The sequence below is a fragment of the Oryzias latipes genome, chromosome 18 (genome assembly GCF_053564925.1).
Source record: "Oryzias latipes strain Hd-rR chromosome 18, Olatipes_Hd-rR_3.1".
Classification (NCBI taxonomy): domain Eukaryota; kingdom Metazoa; phylum Chordata; class Actinopteri; order Beloniformes; family Adrianichthyidae; genus Oryzias; species Oryzias latipes.
Window position 1 is genome coordinate 32935226 of NC_136254.1, and position 18526 is coordinate 32953751.

Consider the following 18526-nt stretch of genomic DNA (forward strand, 5'->3'; position numbering starts at 1 on the left):
AGGAACTCAACATGCGCTGGAAGCCAACGAAAACCTCAGATTCTTTATTAAAGAATGTCAACAAAACACTTTAATCTAAAAGGACTTGATTAGTGATGCTTTTGAACACATTAAAACGTCTTTCATTTGTTTAGACTGGAGCCCAAACTGACTCTCTTACCCGATTGGTAGAAAACTATCAGGGCACGTAGGGCCTGAAAATGGACTTAAAAACGTTTGTAGCGACACGTAAACGCAAATGTTTTGAATGCATTAGGCTGAAACGCGTACTTTAATCCTATCCAAACATTTTCCTCCACTTCTCTCTTGATCGGATGCGTCTCCAGAAACGTCTCTGCCGTTTACTGTCTGGTGGAGCAGCAGCCAGTTTTTCATTCCAAACGGTTCCAAAAGTTGCGTTTCTAACATTTAAGTCCTGAAAGAACTCCAACCTGATTGAAGGAACACAGACTCTGTGTGGATTCTCAGGAATCGTAGCTTTATTTCCACAGCCGACACATTTCTGCCATGACTTTCTCCCGATGAACCGCTCTGACAAACTGGCTTTGACACCAGTCTTTCATGATTGATGCTACAGTTACAGACCATCTGCATGTTCTCTGGATCTGTTTGCAGACGGCGTCACACCTTCCACCTTAATGTTGATGTGTGTAACATCCTAGTTGTGTGTTTCCCTTCGTTTGGGCTTTAGTAGTTGGTTGGTTTACAGCCGAAAACAAATTAAAGTAAAAGGAAAAAACGGACGTAAACTAATGGATCCTGGTTGGTTTCTGCTCTGCGATCCGTCATCTACATCAATCCAAATCAAGACCTACAAAAATATGAAAATAAACTACTTATAAAAATATAGAAGGGAAACTATTTTCTTCCTGTGTGCATAAAGTCAGAAGTCTGGACAGTTAGTCTGACATTAAGCTTTCTTTAGGAATATTTACATATTTTATGATTCTGTGTTTTAAGAAGATTTTAAACCCTTTGAAGTCACTGACCTTCTTAGTTTTGGGGAAATGTCGAAGTATTTTATCAACAAGCAAACATACAAACGACACAGTGAACAAACACGGCAGCAAATCTCTATGTACAGCATGGATTATTATAATACACTATTTACACTGTTGACCGATCCAACAGCAGTGAAGCATCTCTACGTGCTTCAGAGGGGCGACATGAAGGAAGTAGCTGTGGTTTGTGGTTGACTTTAGCCCGTTAGCTGCTCCTGTCGTAACGGCGTTGTGTTCACGCCCATCTCCCGCTGGAGGCAAAGTTCCTGCTCATGCTGTAGATGGCGGTGGAGCTTTTGTGTTTGCCCCAGGCCCCCAGTGGAACGATGACGATGGTGGCGTTGTCCTCTGAGCCGTACTGCAGCGCCTGAAACAAACAAGAGCTGAAGTTCAGTCATGCTAAAGTCCATCGTTAATGCGAAGAATCGGAGCCACAAGACCTGAGTGCTGCTAGCATTAACACATTAGCCTCAGGATTTTTTCTCAAGAATGGACAAACAGGATCTTCGGTAAGGTTTTTTATCATTTATCATTATAGTGAACCTTTTTAACAACCATTTAAAAAATATAAATCACATTTTTATCAAAGCAAAAAAAAGACAGCTTACATTTTGTCTTTCGTGTTCTTGTTTGAACCAGAAAAGCTGGATAAAGGCGTTCCTCAAGGTTCTCAACTTGGAATTTATTTTATTTTTGTTTAACGCATCTTAGCACTGCACAGATGCTAATCTCATTAAAATACTAGCCAAACCATGTATATATAAGTACATATGTGTACACTTAAATTTATGTTGGGAACGTTGTTCACCTTTCGTTATATCCCTTCAGGGGTCGTCAGTGTATCAGCTTTCACTGATTTGCACAGGTGGTTTGGGAGAGAGTTTAACACCGGATGCCCTTCCTGACACAACTCTGCAGTTTTATCTGGGCTGGGGAGCGGCACAGGGGGACCCAGACTTGGGGCCCCCTTGTGGCTACATAGTAGTACAGTAGGTCAAAGGGTCTTTCCTAAGGGCCAACTTTGAATAAGCTCATTGCGGCCCCTGGGAATTGAACCCTGATTTACCATGTGCCAGTCGTGCAATTAACTGAGCTATCCAGCTGGGGAAAAAATAATCAACATTACTCCATGTGTAAAAAAGGAACATCATTTTTGCGTGGGAGGGCTATACTATCTAACACGATGTCTGGTCAGAGGAGCTCACGGAGTAATAGGCTCCTTTCACTGCGCTGCAGGACAGAGCGCTTTAAGAACTCATTTGTCCCTACAGCTATCAGGCTGTTTAATGAACCTGCCTGATGTGAACTGATAATATTTTGTGAACTGTCTTTTTACTGTTGTTTGTGGTTGTGTGTTTTGCTACCGGACACCTGAATTTCTCCTTTGGGAGATTAATGTAGTCTGTCTGTCTGTCTCTCTCTCTCTCTGTCTCTTTCTCTCTCTCTCTATCTATCTATCTGGTTGATACTATGTTCACATTAAGGCAACCCAACATTGCCCTGGCATTTCAGGAACTTCTACAGTCTGATAGGGACCTAAATCTGGTTTAACCAGTTCCAGGGTTTCTGATATGGAAAAGTTAATTGTGTAAACAGTTGAAGAGTTACGGTAGTAAACACTAAAGCTCAGATGTTAAAGGGTTGAAGTTTAAGCCTCCATCACCTGATCAAGGTACTATAGGAAAGAAATGATCACTGCTTCCATCTAACTTCACCTCAGTGTAAATTTGTTTTATGACTCGTTGAATCTTTTTTTCTGTCTGCTCCTTTCAGAAGTCACCACAGCCAATCATTTGCCTCTAAATGCCTGAAATTAAAGCCTAAGGTTTGCCTTTGTTTTACATTGGATAACCTTCCTGACATGGATTTGGCATTTACCAAGACTTGGGACTGGCACTTGAAAGCATATTGTGTCCCCTTGTGATTCCATTTTATGACTTGCTGAATTGAGACGGGATAAAAAAAGTGTTTATTTGCCTGCTGAGCAATGACATCTGCAGCCTCTGTTGGGTCGTGGCACTGACTGATGATATCACAGATTTCTTGGTCACTCAACAGGAAGTTGATTCCATCCGTGGTCAAAGCTAAAAAGGAGTCGCTGGTATGGTGGATCTGTAAAGAGAAAGTTCAGGCTATCGGGCCTGTGTGTACTACTGGTTATCAGTTCACTGAAAATGTGATCTTACTCACGTTGAGTCTTTGTGTTTCCGGCTCTGCAATCACTCCAATGGATTTAAGGTGGAAGTCTCCAATGCTGCGTGTCATAGCAAGACGTCCATTAACATTGGCTTGGCCTACACTATTCCATGTTACGAACCCCCCAGACCTCTGGATCCTGGACAAAACAAATGCACAACCTTAAGGGTCAAGTTTTGAGGATGTACTTTGATGTCCTGAAGACGGAGAGTCCATTTACACCGGACAGTTTGCATGGAATCATGCTTCAGTACAATTTTTCCAGTTGCATCAGCGTTTAGATTACTGATCTGAACCTGAGCACAGAGGCTCCTACTGCAGTAGGGAACACTGCACACTTATTTTGTTAGCAAGTAGCAAGAAGGCATTTCTGTTTTACAGGGAAAAAGTATTTTTTTCGGTTAACATTGTGGATTAATGCTGAGTCATTCAGTTATTGTGATTCCACAAAGGATGTCGCGAAAGTGAGTCCATTGACACAGGCTTTGGTCCATCTTTGCAGTCTTGACACCATTCACTTAATCGCTCCAAAGCACAGAACTGTGTGAGCCAAACAAACTTTATTTTGGACTCAAATGTACTCATGTTTCATAAGGACTGTCGGGTGTGAATGTACCACTTTGTATAAGGAAGTCTATGCAGAAGACCCGGTGGTAAAAGTGGACTTGCCCTGCTGTTACATAACAGCAGCTGTTTAGGGAATCCCAAACCCGTCTAAATGCTGCTCTTCTCAGGTTTCCCCTACAACAGTGGTCCCCAACCACCGGGCCGTGGACCGGTACCGGGCCGCGGGACATTTGGCACGGGGCTGGGCCGCGGGAAATTTTGGCACCGGGACGAGCAGAAAGAAAAAATAATTTCCATTTTATTGTTTCCCCCCCCCGAAAAAAAACGTTTTATTTTGAAAAGTGACCGGATTCTCTTTTACATCCGTCACACTTAACGCACTTCAAAGAAGCGACACCAAACATCACGTGATACACCCCGCTAGAATTAAACCCAAACAACCAAAATGAGCAAAATACAAACTTCTTTAGAAAGTTGCTTTGACAAGAGGAAACAGTCCAATGAAGGGACAGAAGAGGAACCTGCACCCGCTAAAAAAGGGAAATCTGCCTTTAATAGGCAGCGTTAAACGTGCCTTTAGTTGCACCTCAACCCCTCCCCCCCCACCGGTCCGCGGTAAACGTGTCTTGCGTTGTACCGGTCCGCGGAGACAAAAAGGTTGGGGACCACTGCCCTACAGGATCAGAACCAAGAATGCAGGAGGGTCCTTGAGCAAGAGTAACCACTATTCCTAAACAGTATTTAGTCTATTTATACCCTATGCAGTTCACAAACAGAGACGCTGTGTTTACCCCTGCACTGGGCAAGGCGCAAAGCTGCATTCACACTGCAGCCACTTTCGATAAAAAGTCTACGAAAACGCACATCAACCTGAATTTCAGGCTTCTGCGTTCAGCCCCCTCGCGTTCATGTGTCACTGTGCAAGTTTTTCAGCCCAGTCTATACTCCAAAGGCCGTAATAAACGGACGTTCATTGATCGCGCACTGGAAGTTTAACCGCTAGAGTTTGACACAAAATCACGCCAACTTTAAACTGTGATCAATCAAGGACTCGGATTTGGTAGAGACGTGTGGATAGCGTCCTTTTCAAAATACGGAAGTGTCAAACGCTGTAAATATCACGGAGGTTAAATTAATATTTGCCTTTTTCTGTCCACCCTGAATTCTATGACACCAAGTCTTTCATATATAAGGAAAAAAGCTGTGAAAGCAAAAGCCTGGAGCGAGATTTGAGTGGTTTGCACCACTTTGACTCTGTGCACCAAGCCTCTACCATGGGTAGGTGGAGGACAGGCGCAACTAAACAGTATAAATACAAAAAAAGGAAGAATCCCCTCCCTGCCACCCCCTGCTTGTCCAGTGCTGGTTCGCTGTGTGAACACAACCAGCTGAATGCGCATTGATGAAAACACGTATAGCGTGTTCTTAATCGCGCCACATGCAGCAAAACACTGGAAGCTGTGGTAACGTTACAGGAATACTTTAAGAAACTGAGTATTAGAAAGTAATCTTGGTGATATGATTGTTTACTTTAAAAGTCAAAAGTGGCCCTTGAGGTTTGGAGTCCAACACCTCTGTCCCGTGTGATCCATAAACTGTCCGTTTTACCCAAACACCTTTTTTTAACAGTACTGGGGATTCTTATATTTTCGGGTGCGGCGTCACAGTTCTAGTACCGTTGTCTCTCATCTTTGCGGTCGGGTGTGTGGTCTTTCGTGAGCTTTTTGGCTCGTCCCTTCCTGCAAAGCACAGCCCGACTGTCACCAACACTGCCCACCACCAGCTCATGGCTGTCACGTAGCATAGCAACTGTTGCTGTGGTTCCGGCGGTCAAGAAAGAAGCTGAGGATAATGGGAAGCATTGTTAATTTTTTGTCTTTATAATAATACTGTGTTACAGTACTGCTAGAGTATCTGGTTGGTTTGAACTGAAAAAGGAGGGCTTGCTTTCTGTCTTACCATCATTGAAGAGGCAGAGGTGGGTGTGAAGAGCCTTATCAACATCTAAGAAGGCTTTCTTTAAGACTTTTTCCAGGTCATCGTCCTCTTCCAAAGCATTTCTGTGGTAAAACAGTCAGCGGTTTGTGAAGGAAGCCACTACAGAAAACATTTTCCAGTGGAACCCAAACCATGTCTGACCTGATGAATTTCTCCATGTAAGTCTGGCAGTAGTCTGCCACGTATGAGCCACCATGACCGTCAAACACAGCAAAGTAAAGCAGGCTGTCATGGAAACGGGCGATGCGGAGTCTGTCCTCGTTCTGCTTCCTGAGGCCAACAACAGACGTGCTGCCGACCCGAGACAGACTGACCTGCAGAAGGAGGACAGCTGATTCACATTACCCACATTCCTCTCTTATAGATTTCTCTTATATAGGGTGTTTTCAGACTGTACACATTTAGGTCCCTTAAAGTGAACCAAAACAAATTTTCAGTCTAAATTCACCACAGTGGACCCAGAACCGCTCTCGGACCTATCTTTCAAGGAGGTCTTGGTTTGTTTCCAATCGTATTACCATAGTAGCAAGTAAAAGGTGTTGAACCTGGTGTTGATACAGACCTTCAAAATTGGTCTGCGAAATATAAAGTTTGATTAACAGAACTAGTATTGCAAAAGGACTTCCACAGTGCCCGCCTCTAGTTGATTTCCCCCGCCCTCATAATTCTTGAAGAATGAGTGAATAGATCTTTAGTCATGAGGTTTTGTTTACAAGCTTCGGTTCGGAACAGAAAAGTCCACTTGATAGCAGTCTGAACCTAGACCAAACGCAAGGTTCAGGACTTGATTCGGGCCAAAGTCAGCGGACTCGATCCAGAACAATGGACTTTTCCAGTCTGAATACTCTCTTAATGTCATCCACCCCTTCAACCCTTTGTACCACACCTGTGGAATAGGTCTTCCATATTTGATACTGGAGGGCAGCAGAATTGGTTCTTCTATGCGATCGTCCCAAATTCCAAAGGAGTCCCATGTCAGCGGTCGCCCACTGTTGTCTGGATCAAATCGGGTGGATCCACTGGCCTGACGCACCCCCATGATCCCCAACATGGCTCTGCCCATCTGTAGGAACACCACAGGAACCAGTTCATGGCTTCATATCAATGTGGAACAGCAAAGAATTCAGGATTATTTTCCAAACTGTTAGTCAGCAAATGAAAAGATTTGGAGTTGTTACCTGCCCAGATGGTGTGGAGGTTTCGGGGGAGGAGCGAGCGGAGAGGGCGCCGTGTCTGGAGACAGAGACCCGACCGCAGCGCAGAAGGTTCATCAACACTGCAGGTGACATGACTGTGTCTTTAGCAGCTGTGGAGACTTCCCAAGAATAGGAACCACCTGGACAGACGGTCTACTTCCTGAAACACAAAAAACAAAACCATGCCATTTTCGTTGCACAGCTAATGTTAGGTTGTAAGTACGAGGGGCTGCAAGCTAGCTAGCTAGCTGAGAGCTCTCAGGTTGGGGGGGGAAGAATTGCTCTGTGCCAAAAGTCCCGCCCACAATTTAGGGGTGAATTTCTGCTAAACTGCTGCCGCTCTGCAGTAATTATGTCATAGAAAATGAGAGGTTTTTAAATTTTGGCTAAAAACGGCACAAGGATAATTAAAAGACCACTGGGAACACTTTAACAGTGGATCAAAAGATGATCAGAGAGGAAAAATAAAGTACATATTAACACATGTTTACACTGTAAATTTGATGGGCTCCAGTGTCCCTAAGTTCAAAGGCGGTTTTTTTCTGCTTCATCTCAGAAATGTCTTAAGATTTTCAGTTTTTATGTCAAATTCTTCAATATTTTGACTTCAAGCTCCGTTGAGCCTGAAGTTTGAGTTCTGTATCCATTAAAAGACTCTGGTAAGCGGCACAGATTAGGTTTCTTTAAATGTCCTTTCCTTTCTCACTGACGGAGCTCCACAATTAGACCTGCAACTCTGCATTCTGTGCCTCTCACTTTCCACACCATTACAAGTCGGTCATGAGACCCAGATGAAAATACACAGAGTGACCAGAGACAACAAACAGACCAAGTCAGAACCCCAATGAGCGTCTATTTAACAACAAAGCTAAACTTACCGGAAACCTGCAAAAATATCCCAAAAGGGTGTTTATCTGTCGCTCCTCATCAATCCCCATTTGGTGACAAAAAGTCCTGTTTTTCATTAGACGGTCCCATTTTCAGACTGAGAGTCAGTCTGAGGCTTTAACTCCAACTCTGACCTCTAACTGGCATTTCAGGACAAGAAACTCACGTGACCAGTTGTTGACAAAATACTGTCGTAGACACACTTCAATCCATAGATTCTTTCCTCGTAAATAACAATAATTCAGACTAAAAGGTTAACAGAGAGAAAACAGCAACACTTTAGGAAGGATGTGTGTTTTAATGGTTGTAGGTATGGAAGCAGCTGTAGGAAGGACAGAGAAATGTCCTGATCTTAAAGCTCAATTATTTTTCCACTGTAAGATGTCTAATAATATATGATTGGTCTACTGCAGCATAAAAACACAAGGCTACAGCCACTGCAAGGATACATTTAAGAGAAAGTTAAAAGCCCATTTCAACAAAAGCTTTTACAAAAACTCACTTTGGTTTTTAAATACGTTCAGTTTCCTCGGCTACAGGTGTCCTGACGGGCTCCACCAGCTGCCTCCAGGCGTCACGGGCCCTGTGGAAGCTGAGAGTGCCGAAGGGGGGAGTTAACTGAGGAAGCAGCCAATCAGAGGACAGAGCCTGACGTCAAATCACAGCTGTTTGTCAACGGATAAAACGGGTCCAACAGAGGAGGATGCTCTACCAAAAACTACTACTATACTAAAGGGTAAAAAAATAGTTTAATACGTTTAGTAAATTAAATAATAAAAATAGGTTCTACTCAAATAGTGAGAAAGTTCTTAAGAATAAAATGAAGATATTTTAGAGGAAGCATCTTGTAAACGTAGCTTCTTACCTGCGTCCACATGAAGGGTACAGGTGCTGTTGGTGTTTGGTTGTCTGGGATCATTGAGGGGTCGTGCAGACGAGATACTGTTCTTATGCTTCGTACGCACCAGGTATGAGATGCACGTTGAAGAATGTGTGTTTAACACATTTTTAGCATTCAGTGTTCACACTGGACTGTTGCTATCCAGTACCAGCGCACAAACTCAAAATTGGAAGAGACTTGGTGTGAAACGTCATGTCGGTGGAAATCACTCCAGGCTTTTCCTTTCACAGCTCCATTCAGATATATGAAAGTTCCGATGACATAGAATACCGGCTGGACATAAACTGCAGTTGTTCATTTCTCTTTCATGTTCAGTTTACAAACCTTTGGGAATTCCGTCAATCAAAAAGGTCGCTGCCCATATGTCACTACCAAATCCGAGTCCCTGATTGGTCAAGTGCTGTAACTTTCAAAACTCGTTCAATGGCTGCGTGTGTTGTATATAGAGTCTGAAACAAGACTTAGAACTTAGCACAAACAATAGAAACGAAGAAAAGTTTGTAAATAATATGTTTTCTAAGCATTTATGAACTCCTGGGGTGAACTGGCAGACGGGTCTCTAAAGTCGTTCTCTTCGCCACCAACATCTGGATAACCGTTTCATAGAGAATTTTGTTTTTTAGCATTAAATTTCTTCCTATTCTTGTCCCTGTTCTCTACTTTGTTTTACTCCTGGGGGAGCAGCGGTAGGGGGGGGGCTGTTTTGTGCTGCGTGCAGGTTGGTCTGAATAAAACATGGCAGATGTCATTAACATGAACACGACTTTAATGCTGATGAATAATTGAAATCCGGCTCCGTCAACAGAAGACAGCTGGAAAAAAGAAAAGGAGAGAAAGAAGAGAGACGTGTCCACGTGAGAGAGAAAAAGAAAGAAAGGAGTTCAAAACAAAAGGGAGGAAGATGAGGAAGAAGAAAAGCACAGAATCAAGAGGAAAACCAGAGAAAAAGAATCAGAACTCAGGAGATTTTAAAACTCCAAAAGAAAGCACTGAAATGTCAGAAAGAAAGAAAGAAAAGACTGAAAAATGGAGTGAGAAAAAAACAAGAAGAGCAGCCTAAAGGGAAGAGGTGAAAACTGGACAGGAAAGCACACAATCGTTGGCTCCAGACTTTCAGAGGAAACAGGCTAGATGAAATATTTACCAGCTTCTGCTCCACATCAGCAGCTTCAGAATGAAGCTAACTGCTGCTGCTGCACCAAACACTGAAACACCTTTAAACATCTCCAGAAAACAGACAGAAAAAGAATCTGAATCTGTTCGGCTGTTCAACAAGCTCTGATGTCCCGACATGAAACCGTCGGATTCAAAAATCAGCTCAGAATCATGAAGCATTTCTCTGTTTTTGACTTTTTTTCCCAGTCAAACATGAATCCGTGACTCATTGAAGACTTTTCTCAGCTTTTTGCCTCTCATCGTTGTTTTTGTGTAATTGTCAATTCACTGCTCTGAACATTATTCAAACACAAACGGCTCGTGTTTATGTCAACTATCCATCTGGAAATATGTGAAACTTTGAACGTTAGCATTTTGACGGAACATGTCTTAACCTTTTAACAGCGGAGTCGTCACCGGCGACAGCAAAATAAAACACTTTCAATTACCGTAACTGTTTGACTGTTTACGCATTTAACAAATTTACCGGATGCTGGCGCAGCTTTACGCCATAAAACAATTGCGTAAACGATTAAAGAGTTACGATAATCCAAAGAACGTCAAAGGGTTATTGAGCTCAGCCCCTTAAAGTCTATCCGGCGTCTTGGATTTTAACGCTATTTGGACACATGCTTACTTTTTTTAAAAACATTTTTTCCGCAAATATGATGTCATCCATTTGCAGGAGTGACACCCTAATAAATAAGAATATTTTACAAAGACTAATTGTGAATCCATTTGTGTTCTGATGATGAAAACTTGGAGAATTGATGCTAAAATTAATTTGCATTAATTTAAGCATCAAGGTACAACAGACTTCTGGAACATTTCCTTGGCACTGGATTTTCAAATTGTAGATTCAGACACATACGAAATGGCGAATGGCGCATAAGGTGCACTAACCAGGGAATTTGGACACAACAGAGAGAGATCCTGGTTTGATTCCATTTCTGATCAACTTAGAATTGGTCATGTGACTGATACAGAAACCTGCTTGAAAGCAGATTTTTCAAAAAGTACGGAAGATGAGACAGCGGAAAGAGGAGAAAATGTTGGTCCTTGTAGTCAGATCAGTGGTTGGTGGCTCCTCCTGGGTCCCTCATGGCTGTGAGGGATCTAGACTGGTTTAGTTTGGTCCATCATGGCTGTGAGGGAGCTGGACTGGTTTAGTTTGGTTCATCATGGCTGTGAGGGATCTAGACTGGTTTAGTTTGGTCCATCATGGCTGTGAGGGATCTGGACTGGTTTAGTTTGATCCATCATGGCTGTGAGGGAGCTGGACTGGTTTAGTTTGGTCCATCATGGCTGTGAGGGAGCTGGACTGGTTTAGTTTGGTTCATCATGGCTGTGAGGGATCTGGACTGGTTTAGTTTGGTCCATCATGGCTGTGAGGGAGCTGGACTGGTTTAGTTTGGTCCATCATGGCTGTGAAGGATCTGGACTGGTTTAGTTTGGTCCATCATGGCTGTGAAGGATCTGGACTGGTTTAGTTTGGTCCATCATGGCTGTGAGGGATCTGGACTGGTTTAGTTTGGAGGACCTTAGCGGATGCAGACGTTTCACTAAATGCAGAAATGTTTTGTGTTGCGGTCATTCAAGCTTGTTTGGTAATCCTCATTTGCATGCAGAGTACAGACGGCCTGCTCTGCATGGTGACGTCATGGCGGTGAAATCAGTCCGATGCTGCCGGTGCCCCCCCACAGCACACCAGAGCCCCCCCTCGTACTTTTTTCCGTTTCTTGCTGAGCAGGTTTCCTTCACAGCAGATGGATTTCCTCAGAGTCCTAATGTGCTGCTCCTGGTCCCGTATCTTTGACTCTAGGTGGGACTGGATGGCGGTTCCCAGAGACTCCAGGTCCACTGAGGCGCCGTACACCTCCCACGTCATCCCCCGCTCGTCCCACACCACCTTCTGCGGCTTCTCTACTTTTTCTCCCGCCTCCTCCTTCTCCTCATCTTCCTTTTCGTCCTCCCCAACTCTTTCAGCGCTGACGTCTTTGTCCCGGTTCTGTCCGAGCGGCGCCATGGGGCAGGGCTCTTCCTGGAGGCTGTAGGTGCGCAGACACGCCGGCCGGGAATGACATTCATCAGGTATGACAGAGGGAAGCAGACTTTGGCCGCGCAGCTCGATGTCGATCTTACAGACGTGCTTGATGGCCGACCGGTCGGCCGGGATGCCGCCAAACATTGAGTCTGGACTTGTGGAGGTGGAGCGTTCACCCGTCTCCACTCCCACCTGGATGCCCACCTCTTTCTGATCCCTGACCTGAGAACCTCCCCTCCCATGGGGGTCAGTCATGGTCCAGGTCTCCTTCACCTTCTTAGAGGTTGGGATACAAACGTGAGTAGGACCAGAAGCTGACGAAAACTTCCTGCCTTCTCCCTTCTTCCTTTCTTTCTCACCTCCTGCACTCTTGGTTCCTGACAGTGAGATGTTGCCTCCAGAGATTACGACTCCTTCAGTCCCCAGACCATCAACTTCACTCTGAGTGGTGAAGGACGTTGTCCTTGTGACTCCTGAACAACTCTCTGCCTCAGGACACAATAATGGACCTCCTGAAGCTTTGACTTTGCTTTGTGATGTTTTCAAACGTTCCTTTCCAATAAATGTTTTGAGGATAGTGAGACCCTGAGTTGTACCTGGGGACTTGCTGGAGTTTGTTCTGAGAGAATCGCCCGTCATGGACTCAAATTTGGAGTCATCCTTGACTTTTAAAGAAATCCTCGTGTTTTTTGGACTGGAGGTGGCCAAAGGCACCAAGAGACCTGCAACAGAAATCCAACGTGAGAACCCAACAATATGACCATGATTTGTGAGATCAGACCATTATCTAAACTCCCATGTTTTGTTCTCCAAGTCTCAGAGTGGTCTCAACTGATGTTGTGAACAAACCCAGAAGAAATTACCTGGATCAAAGCAGGTGTTCTTCTTGTCCTCCTTCTGTGGTCCTGGTGAACTCACACCAGAACCTCTTTCAGGGTTCGATCCAGGATTTATACTTGCTGACACCAGCCAAGAAGAAAGCATCTCTGAAGAGGAGACTTCTTCCAGAGGTGACTCAGCAGTAGCTTGCACTAGTGCAGACATGAAGGTTTCTTGTTCAGCCTTGAGACTTGAACTGGGCTTAGCAGAAGCACAGATGCACTTCAGGCCACTTCTTAGAGGGGTGGATGGGGAAACAGAGCCACAAAGGTCTAGGACACAGTGAGGGCCCTTCAGAGGGGGTTTAACACTTGTCTTGAAAGTCAAACCAGCTTCTAAGTCTGGAAGAGATTCTGGATCCTGAACAACTCTTGATCTCACATCAGTTTTCATTTCCTTGGATGTTTTGTGGCCAGCGTTGATTCTGGGACTGGTTCTAGACCTGGGTTTGGAGTCCAAACTACTTTTGGAGTCCAGAGTATCTCTTGATCCCATCAGAGATTTAGAACTGTGGTCGGATATCGACTCCCTACAGTCTTTGGAGACCTCTGTACCTTTGAAGTTTAAAAACTTGACATTAGTTTTGAGTCCAGAAGAGGAATTTGATTCTTTATCATTGGGTCGTGACTTCTTACCAACTGAGATGTTGGTGGTTGTTTTGTGCGTCCATGGATGGGGACTAAGAGAAGATACCTGGGGTGTTTTGGTGCAGAGAAGTGCTGATTCTACTCTCTGAGTCTGCGGATTTTGACCAATAAAAGATATTTCTGAGCTTGTTTTTGGATTTGTTATGTTAGTGATTGTATCTATGTCTGTCTTTTTGGTTCCAATTGGCCCTAAGATGTTCCTTGAGGCCAATTTTGGGCTGATCCTGTTAGCCTCTCCTGCTTTGATGTGTCTTTTTGGACTTATGGGAACACACAGAGTTTGTGTTGGAGTCTTCATGTTGACATCTCTTCCTTCCTGTTCTTTTGCGTTTGATTGCATTTCCAGGTCAAATGTCAGTCCAGTTGTCAGTATGATGTTCAGTTTCGCTGATGTCACGTTGGATGTTGGGGAATTGGGTCTGGCGGTTGGATCATTTGTTGTCTGTTCCACTGGGTGGGATCGTTGACTCAGTGCCGTGTTGCTGTCCACATGTGCCACAGGACTGAGGGTTTTGACGGGCTTCACACATGGAGGTTTGAACAGGTTCCCTTCTGTGTTCACCTTCACCTCGGGTGCTGGTGATAACGTTGGAATTCTGCTTTTCTGTCTTTCATCTAGTGAAAGCACAGTTCTGGATTCTACTGCAGCGGTTCCTCTTACCACTCGTTTACCACCTTCTTTGTTGCTTTCATCCCTTCTCTTGCTGGACTGGAGCTTGGAAAAGTCCCGAGGATTGCTTGGAGACGTCAGAGTCAGGTTAAGGTTGAAATTTGGCTCCGCCCCCCAGGAGGCATCAGGGTTTGGAACGGTGGAAAATCCCTCCTCCTCTGGCAATGAGCCCTCAATGTGGACTGCATGCTTTCTTCGTTTCAAAATGCCTGAGGCAGATGCCATGGTGATAAGATCCCCCTGTTTAGCAAAAATAAGAAATCATTTAGTTTGTAAGTTCATTCTAATGCCACGTCCACAACGGAGACAATGTAAACTAACTGACGGCTGTAATACCGATTCCGCGACGCACATGCACCAGTGGAAATTCGGGATTAGGAAGGTGCCCAAGCCCGACGCTCAAAACCACCGCAGTACCGCTGAACGCATCGACTCAACTGTGAAACTAGACGACCCTGACAAGCAAAATGCACCTGATGTGAGCGCAGCTTAAAACTCTCAATGTTACGTTTTTACCAACCCTGTTTGGCTTTAGAGTCAATGTAACCTTTTAAAAATGAAAATAATTTCAACTGTAACTTTATTACAGAGAATTGCTTTCTTTGTGCTGAAACGGGAATCTAAGTTTTGCTCAATTGAAAATTCACAATTAATCAGACAGTAAAACATTTCATCTTAGTAGATACCTGCTGGTTTGATCAGAACAGAACCAAACTGGAGCACCCAGGTTCCGGTCTCACCCACAGGGGGCGACCTTTTGTCATTTTAGAGCTTCCCTGTCATGCAGAACAGAAGAACCATCAAAAAAACAAATGCTTTTCATCTTCAGCGTTAGACGGCAACAGATTAGAGATAAACTTATTGTCACAAACTGTCAGTTTTTGCTTTATTTGTAGGAAAAAAAAAATTCTGATAAAAATTCAGGAAACAAGGAAAGAAAATGAAAAAATTCCAATTTTTTCAACTATATATCTTAGGACAAGTGTTTATCCTGACCTTCATTTTAGGTACAAATGACTTAAGGTCACTCAGATGGATCTGCTTCTAAACTCCTATTGGATAAACACGCAGGAGAGTCGGTCCATCCCAGCAGAAACATCAAGTCTTCTGGGATCTTCTCTGTTTGTCGTCTTCATCTGACATTTCCAGGTCATTTGTGCTCAGATGAGCTAAATTTAGCATCAAAGCTGCACTTTCTGCAAATGTTTTCATGCCTTCATCTGATCTATTCTCAGGATCACCGACGGCAGCGCCGTTACCTTTCAGCGGCGCCCAGGTCCCGACTCCTCAGCTGCTCCATCCTCCGTTCATCCTCACGAACACTCAGGCTGATGAATTCATGAAAGAATAAAGAGGGACCCACGCTCCTCACTTCTCTCTGGCAGACGCCTTCTTAAGCTCCTCCCCCATAAACCACGTTCACCTCGTAGTTTCCGCCCTCCTTCTCTTTGTTTCCTCTCTTTTCTGTCTTTTTGGAGCTTGTGATGGACACCAAACCTTCACATGAACAGAGTTGTGTGCAGGAAGATACAAGGATCTGCTGAGGGTTAAAAACGGATCAGACCTGCAGCTGAAGACTGTCAGCAGGGCTCTTAGCTGACATTTGCAGGTGAAGCTCCAGGGGCCTCCTGACTCTTTTGGCCCCGGGGCCACACTCGTTTCAGCAGGAGAACTCTAAAGTTCAGTGCGTTGACACTAATAACTAAAGCTAAGCGCTGCTGTAAAAGACATCAGATGCATTTTAAGGGTCAGAACTAAAACTGGAATGAACCTTTTTGAGAATTTGGGTTAAAAAAACGAGTCAATAACAAAAAAAGCCAGCTTGGAGACTGGTCAGAAATTGTTGGGATTTAAACCATCAAAATGTTCTTCTTGAGAGTGGATCTCTGTATGGAGGACTTCAGGCTGCAGAGAGCAGGACCCCAGCCTCACAGAAAGCACAAATAGACTTAAAACACAGGAGGAGGTTTGGTTTTGCTGTTTCCACTTCCTAAAGGACTCAGGTCCTGGAGTCTAGTTTGCTCTCAATCATCTCTGAGTTAAATGACAGGGACCTGGCAGCAGACAAGATGGCGCCTGAAGCCATCGGCCAGAAGCAGAAATTATACAATTTACCCTAATCCTAACCCAAAAGAGTTCAGAATTAAGGTACAAACTTGTATTGAAAGCTTAAAACAGGAAAAACCGTAACTTAAGGTCAACAGTTAAAATAGTTAATTTGATCAATATGTGGGGACTTTGATGACTGCAACCAGGTCCTCTCGTGTTAAACTTCTAAATTCTATTGTGATCTTGCTCTTCTGCCTTAACCTGCTTCTATTTAGACCTTCGTTTTTTGTGGCTAATCCTGGAACTGATCCACGATCTGAGCCACAGTCTGATCTACAGTCAGATCCATTGAATGGTTCGATGTATGGTTTTATCCATGGTCCGATCCAATCTCCACCTTTAACAGATGGGTGTCTGGCTCCTCTTGTGGATGTAAAGTGACGGACTGCGAGGTTTGGTCAGAGGAGCTTTAATAAACTGTTCTAAAACAAATTCGTCAATTTTGTAAAACACAAATGAAACGTTCTGCTCTGCTCAGGTAAAAAAAAAAAAAGACTGACTTTCATCATTTTTAGGGGGTCAGGCCCACAGATGATTGTAGATAAACAACCTTGAGGAAACACTTTTCTCTAGAGACAGCCGTAAATGTCAGAAACCTGACTGTGTGCAGAGAAGATGCTGGGGGACCAGAGCAGCATGCTGATGCAGCACTGCCCCCCTGTGGCCGCTCAGCCCCAGAGCAGCCCCCTGTCTGAACCAGATCACTGCCCCGTGTCTCTAATGTTACCAAGGAGACCACCTTACTTCTGACCTGGATTTGATTCATCTACGTGAGTCACATTCTAATTCATTCATTACTAGAACTACATGGATGTAGAATATTCACCGTACAAAAGGAAAAACGACCAGAATCCCATTTGGTGTGAGGCTTGTTGGTGAGAAAGGTTTAAGGCCGTCAGGAACACTGAGGCTGTACGGAGCAATGATGAGTTTAAGCATCTTCATCATCAGAGGGATCAACAGAAAAAACACTTCAGCTCATCGTGATCTCCATCAGAGACGCAGAAAAAGGATCTGATAAAAGCCTTTAGGGATGAAAATAATCCAGATTATCAATGACGGTGAGATTTTATTTTCAGACAAACCTCTAAGGTCACAGACTCCCTTAGATCTTAACAATAGTGTGGGGACGAACGGGTTCTTCTTCTGGTTTGTTGAAACTAAATGGATCATTTCTCAGAGGACTGTGATGGCTGAAGATCATAGTATTATTCCTCCGCCACGCTTTACCTAAACTACAGGCCCATTGATTGTATATTAAAACTGGACTGGGTGACCCCTCCCCTTTTGTTGTTCCAAACAGGAAGTACCTCCTGGCTCCAAAGAAACCAAAAATCCTTACCTTTCTACTCAGTCCTTATAACCGTTCTTGATTTGATACCTTTTTTTTCTTGCCATTTGGAGCCAATTGACGACGGTAAGCAGTGATTGGTCCGAGTCCGTCTGAGTCAACATTTCTTTAGCAACTACTGTTGCCAATCAGGAGTGGGTTTGTTGGAACCCCTAACTATGAAAGAAATACAAACAAATAAAAGAGGATTACCAAGAACATGTTAAAAAAAAGTATCAGACCTAGAATGAAAATGGGTTTACATTTCTAAAGAAGTCTATGGAGGTTTGGATTCTTGGAGCCACTTCCTGTTTGGAATGTGAGAGGGGAGGGGCCACCCTGTCCAGTTCTTATTTACAGTCAATAGTCACTTTCCGTGAATGACGGCACACTCACTTACTCTAGTTTTCTGTTACAGTTACTGTGTCTCCATCGACTATGAAAATACGCAAACTGGATTTGGGATTCTAAATTCACCCAATGGAAACATCAGAATAAAAAAAAATCATTTATCGAAAAAAGATTTCTTTGCTTGGAGGATTGGGTTTTTGAGGCATATCAAAATTGACATATTTGACAAAAGTGCAAAGTAAACAGTTTTTGGGAATTACATGAATCATGTGACCAACAACCGGATGGCGATGCGCTTCTTGGTAGGAACTCGCTGCAATGGTTGCTGCACCGCAGGCACAACCAGAGGTTCCACAGCGTCACACATCTTATCAAACGTTTAGCGCGTCACGTGGAATTGTCTGCAGATCCTCTGGAAAATCATCAACCACCACTTCCCATAATGCCTTCATCCGTAGTCCCGCCCACGTGTACAGAGCTCGCCGCTCCACGGCCTGAAGAAGACGCCGACGTCTCCTTTGATAAATGATGATGAGCGCTAGTGCTGTGGAAGAAATGTGAATATATCTGCTGTCAAAGTATTGGTTACACCTG

General features: G+C 44.0%; 2 protein-coding genes and 1 long non-coding RNA gene across 5 annotated transcripts; 1 reads left to right on the plus strand and 2 right to left on the minus strand.

The window, feature by feature from the left end:
• Positions 1–457: 457 nt before the first annotated feature.
• Positions 458–11167, minus strand: ppm1ka (protein phosphatase, Mg2+/Mn2+ dependent 1Ka). Of its 2 annotated transcripts, XM_004079602.5 has the most exons (10): positions 8712–11167; positions 8349–8438; positions 6941–7118; positions 6649–6825; positions 5904–6076; positions 5724–5824; positions 5441–5606; positions 3192–3336; positions 2979–3113; positions 458–1368 (listed from the first exon to the last, which is right to left on the minus strand). In XM_004079602.5, exons 3-10 carry the CDS (start codon positions 7049–7051, stop codon positions 1237–1239), a joined length of 1140 nt encoding a protein of 379 aa, XP_004079650.1. In that variant the 5' UTR covers positions 7052–7118; positions 8349–8438; positions 8712–11167; the 3' UTR covers positions 458–1236. The 2 variants fall into 2 exon arrangements, with proteins under 2 accessions (XP_004079650.1, XP_078791958.1); XM_078935832.1 differs by lacking the exon at positions 8712–11167 and having other exon boundaries at positions 5904–6071; positions 6644–6825; positions 8349–8456.
• On the minus strand, positions 11105–15617 carry LOC105356327 (uncharacterized). 2 transcript variants are annotated; one of them, XM_023966081.2, is made up of 4 exons: positions 15402–15617; positions 14829–14918; positions 12810–14382; positions 11105–12668 (listed from the first exon to the last, which is right to left on the minus strand). In XM_023966081.2, the coding sequence occupies exons 3-4, from the start codon at positions 14365–14367 to the stop codon at positions 11575–11577; spliced, it is 2652 nt and encodes an 883-aa protein (XP_023821849.1). In that variant the 5' UTR covers positions 14368–14382; positions 14829–14918; positions 15402–15617; the 3' UTR covers positions 11105–11574. The 2 variants fall into 2 exon arrangements, with proteins under 2 accessions (XP_023821849.1, XP_078791937.1); XM_078935811.1 differs by lacking the exon at positions 14829–14918 and having other exon boundaries at positions 11431–12668; positions 15402–15514.
• Positions 15152–15571, plus strand: LOC144987013 (uncharacterized). Its single transcript, XR_013650862.1, has 2 exons — positions 15152–15291; positions 15378–15571. It is a non-coding gene; the product is annotated as an uncharacterized LOC144987013 (long non-coding RNA).
• Positions 15618–18526: the final 2909 nt, after the last annotated feature.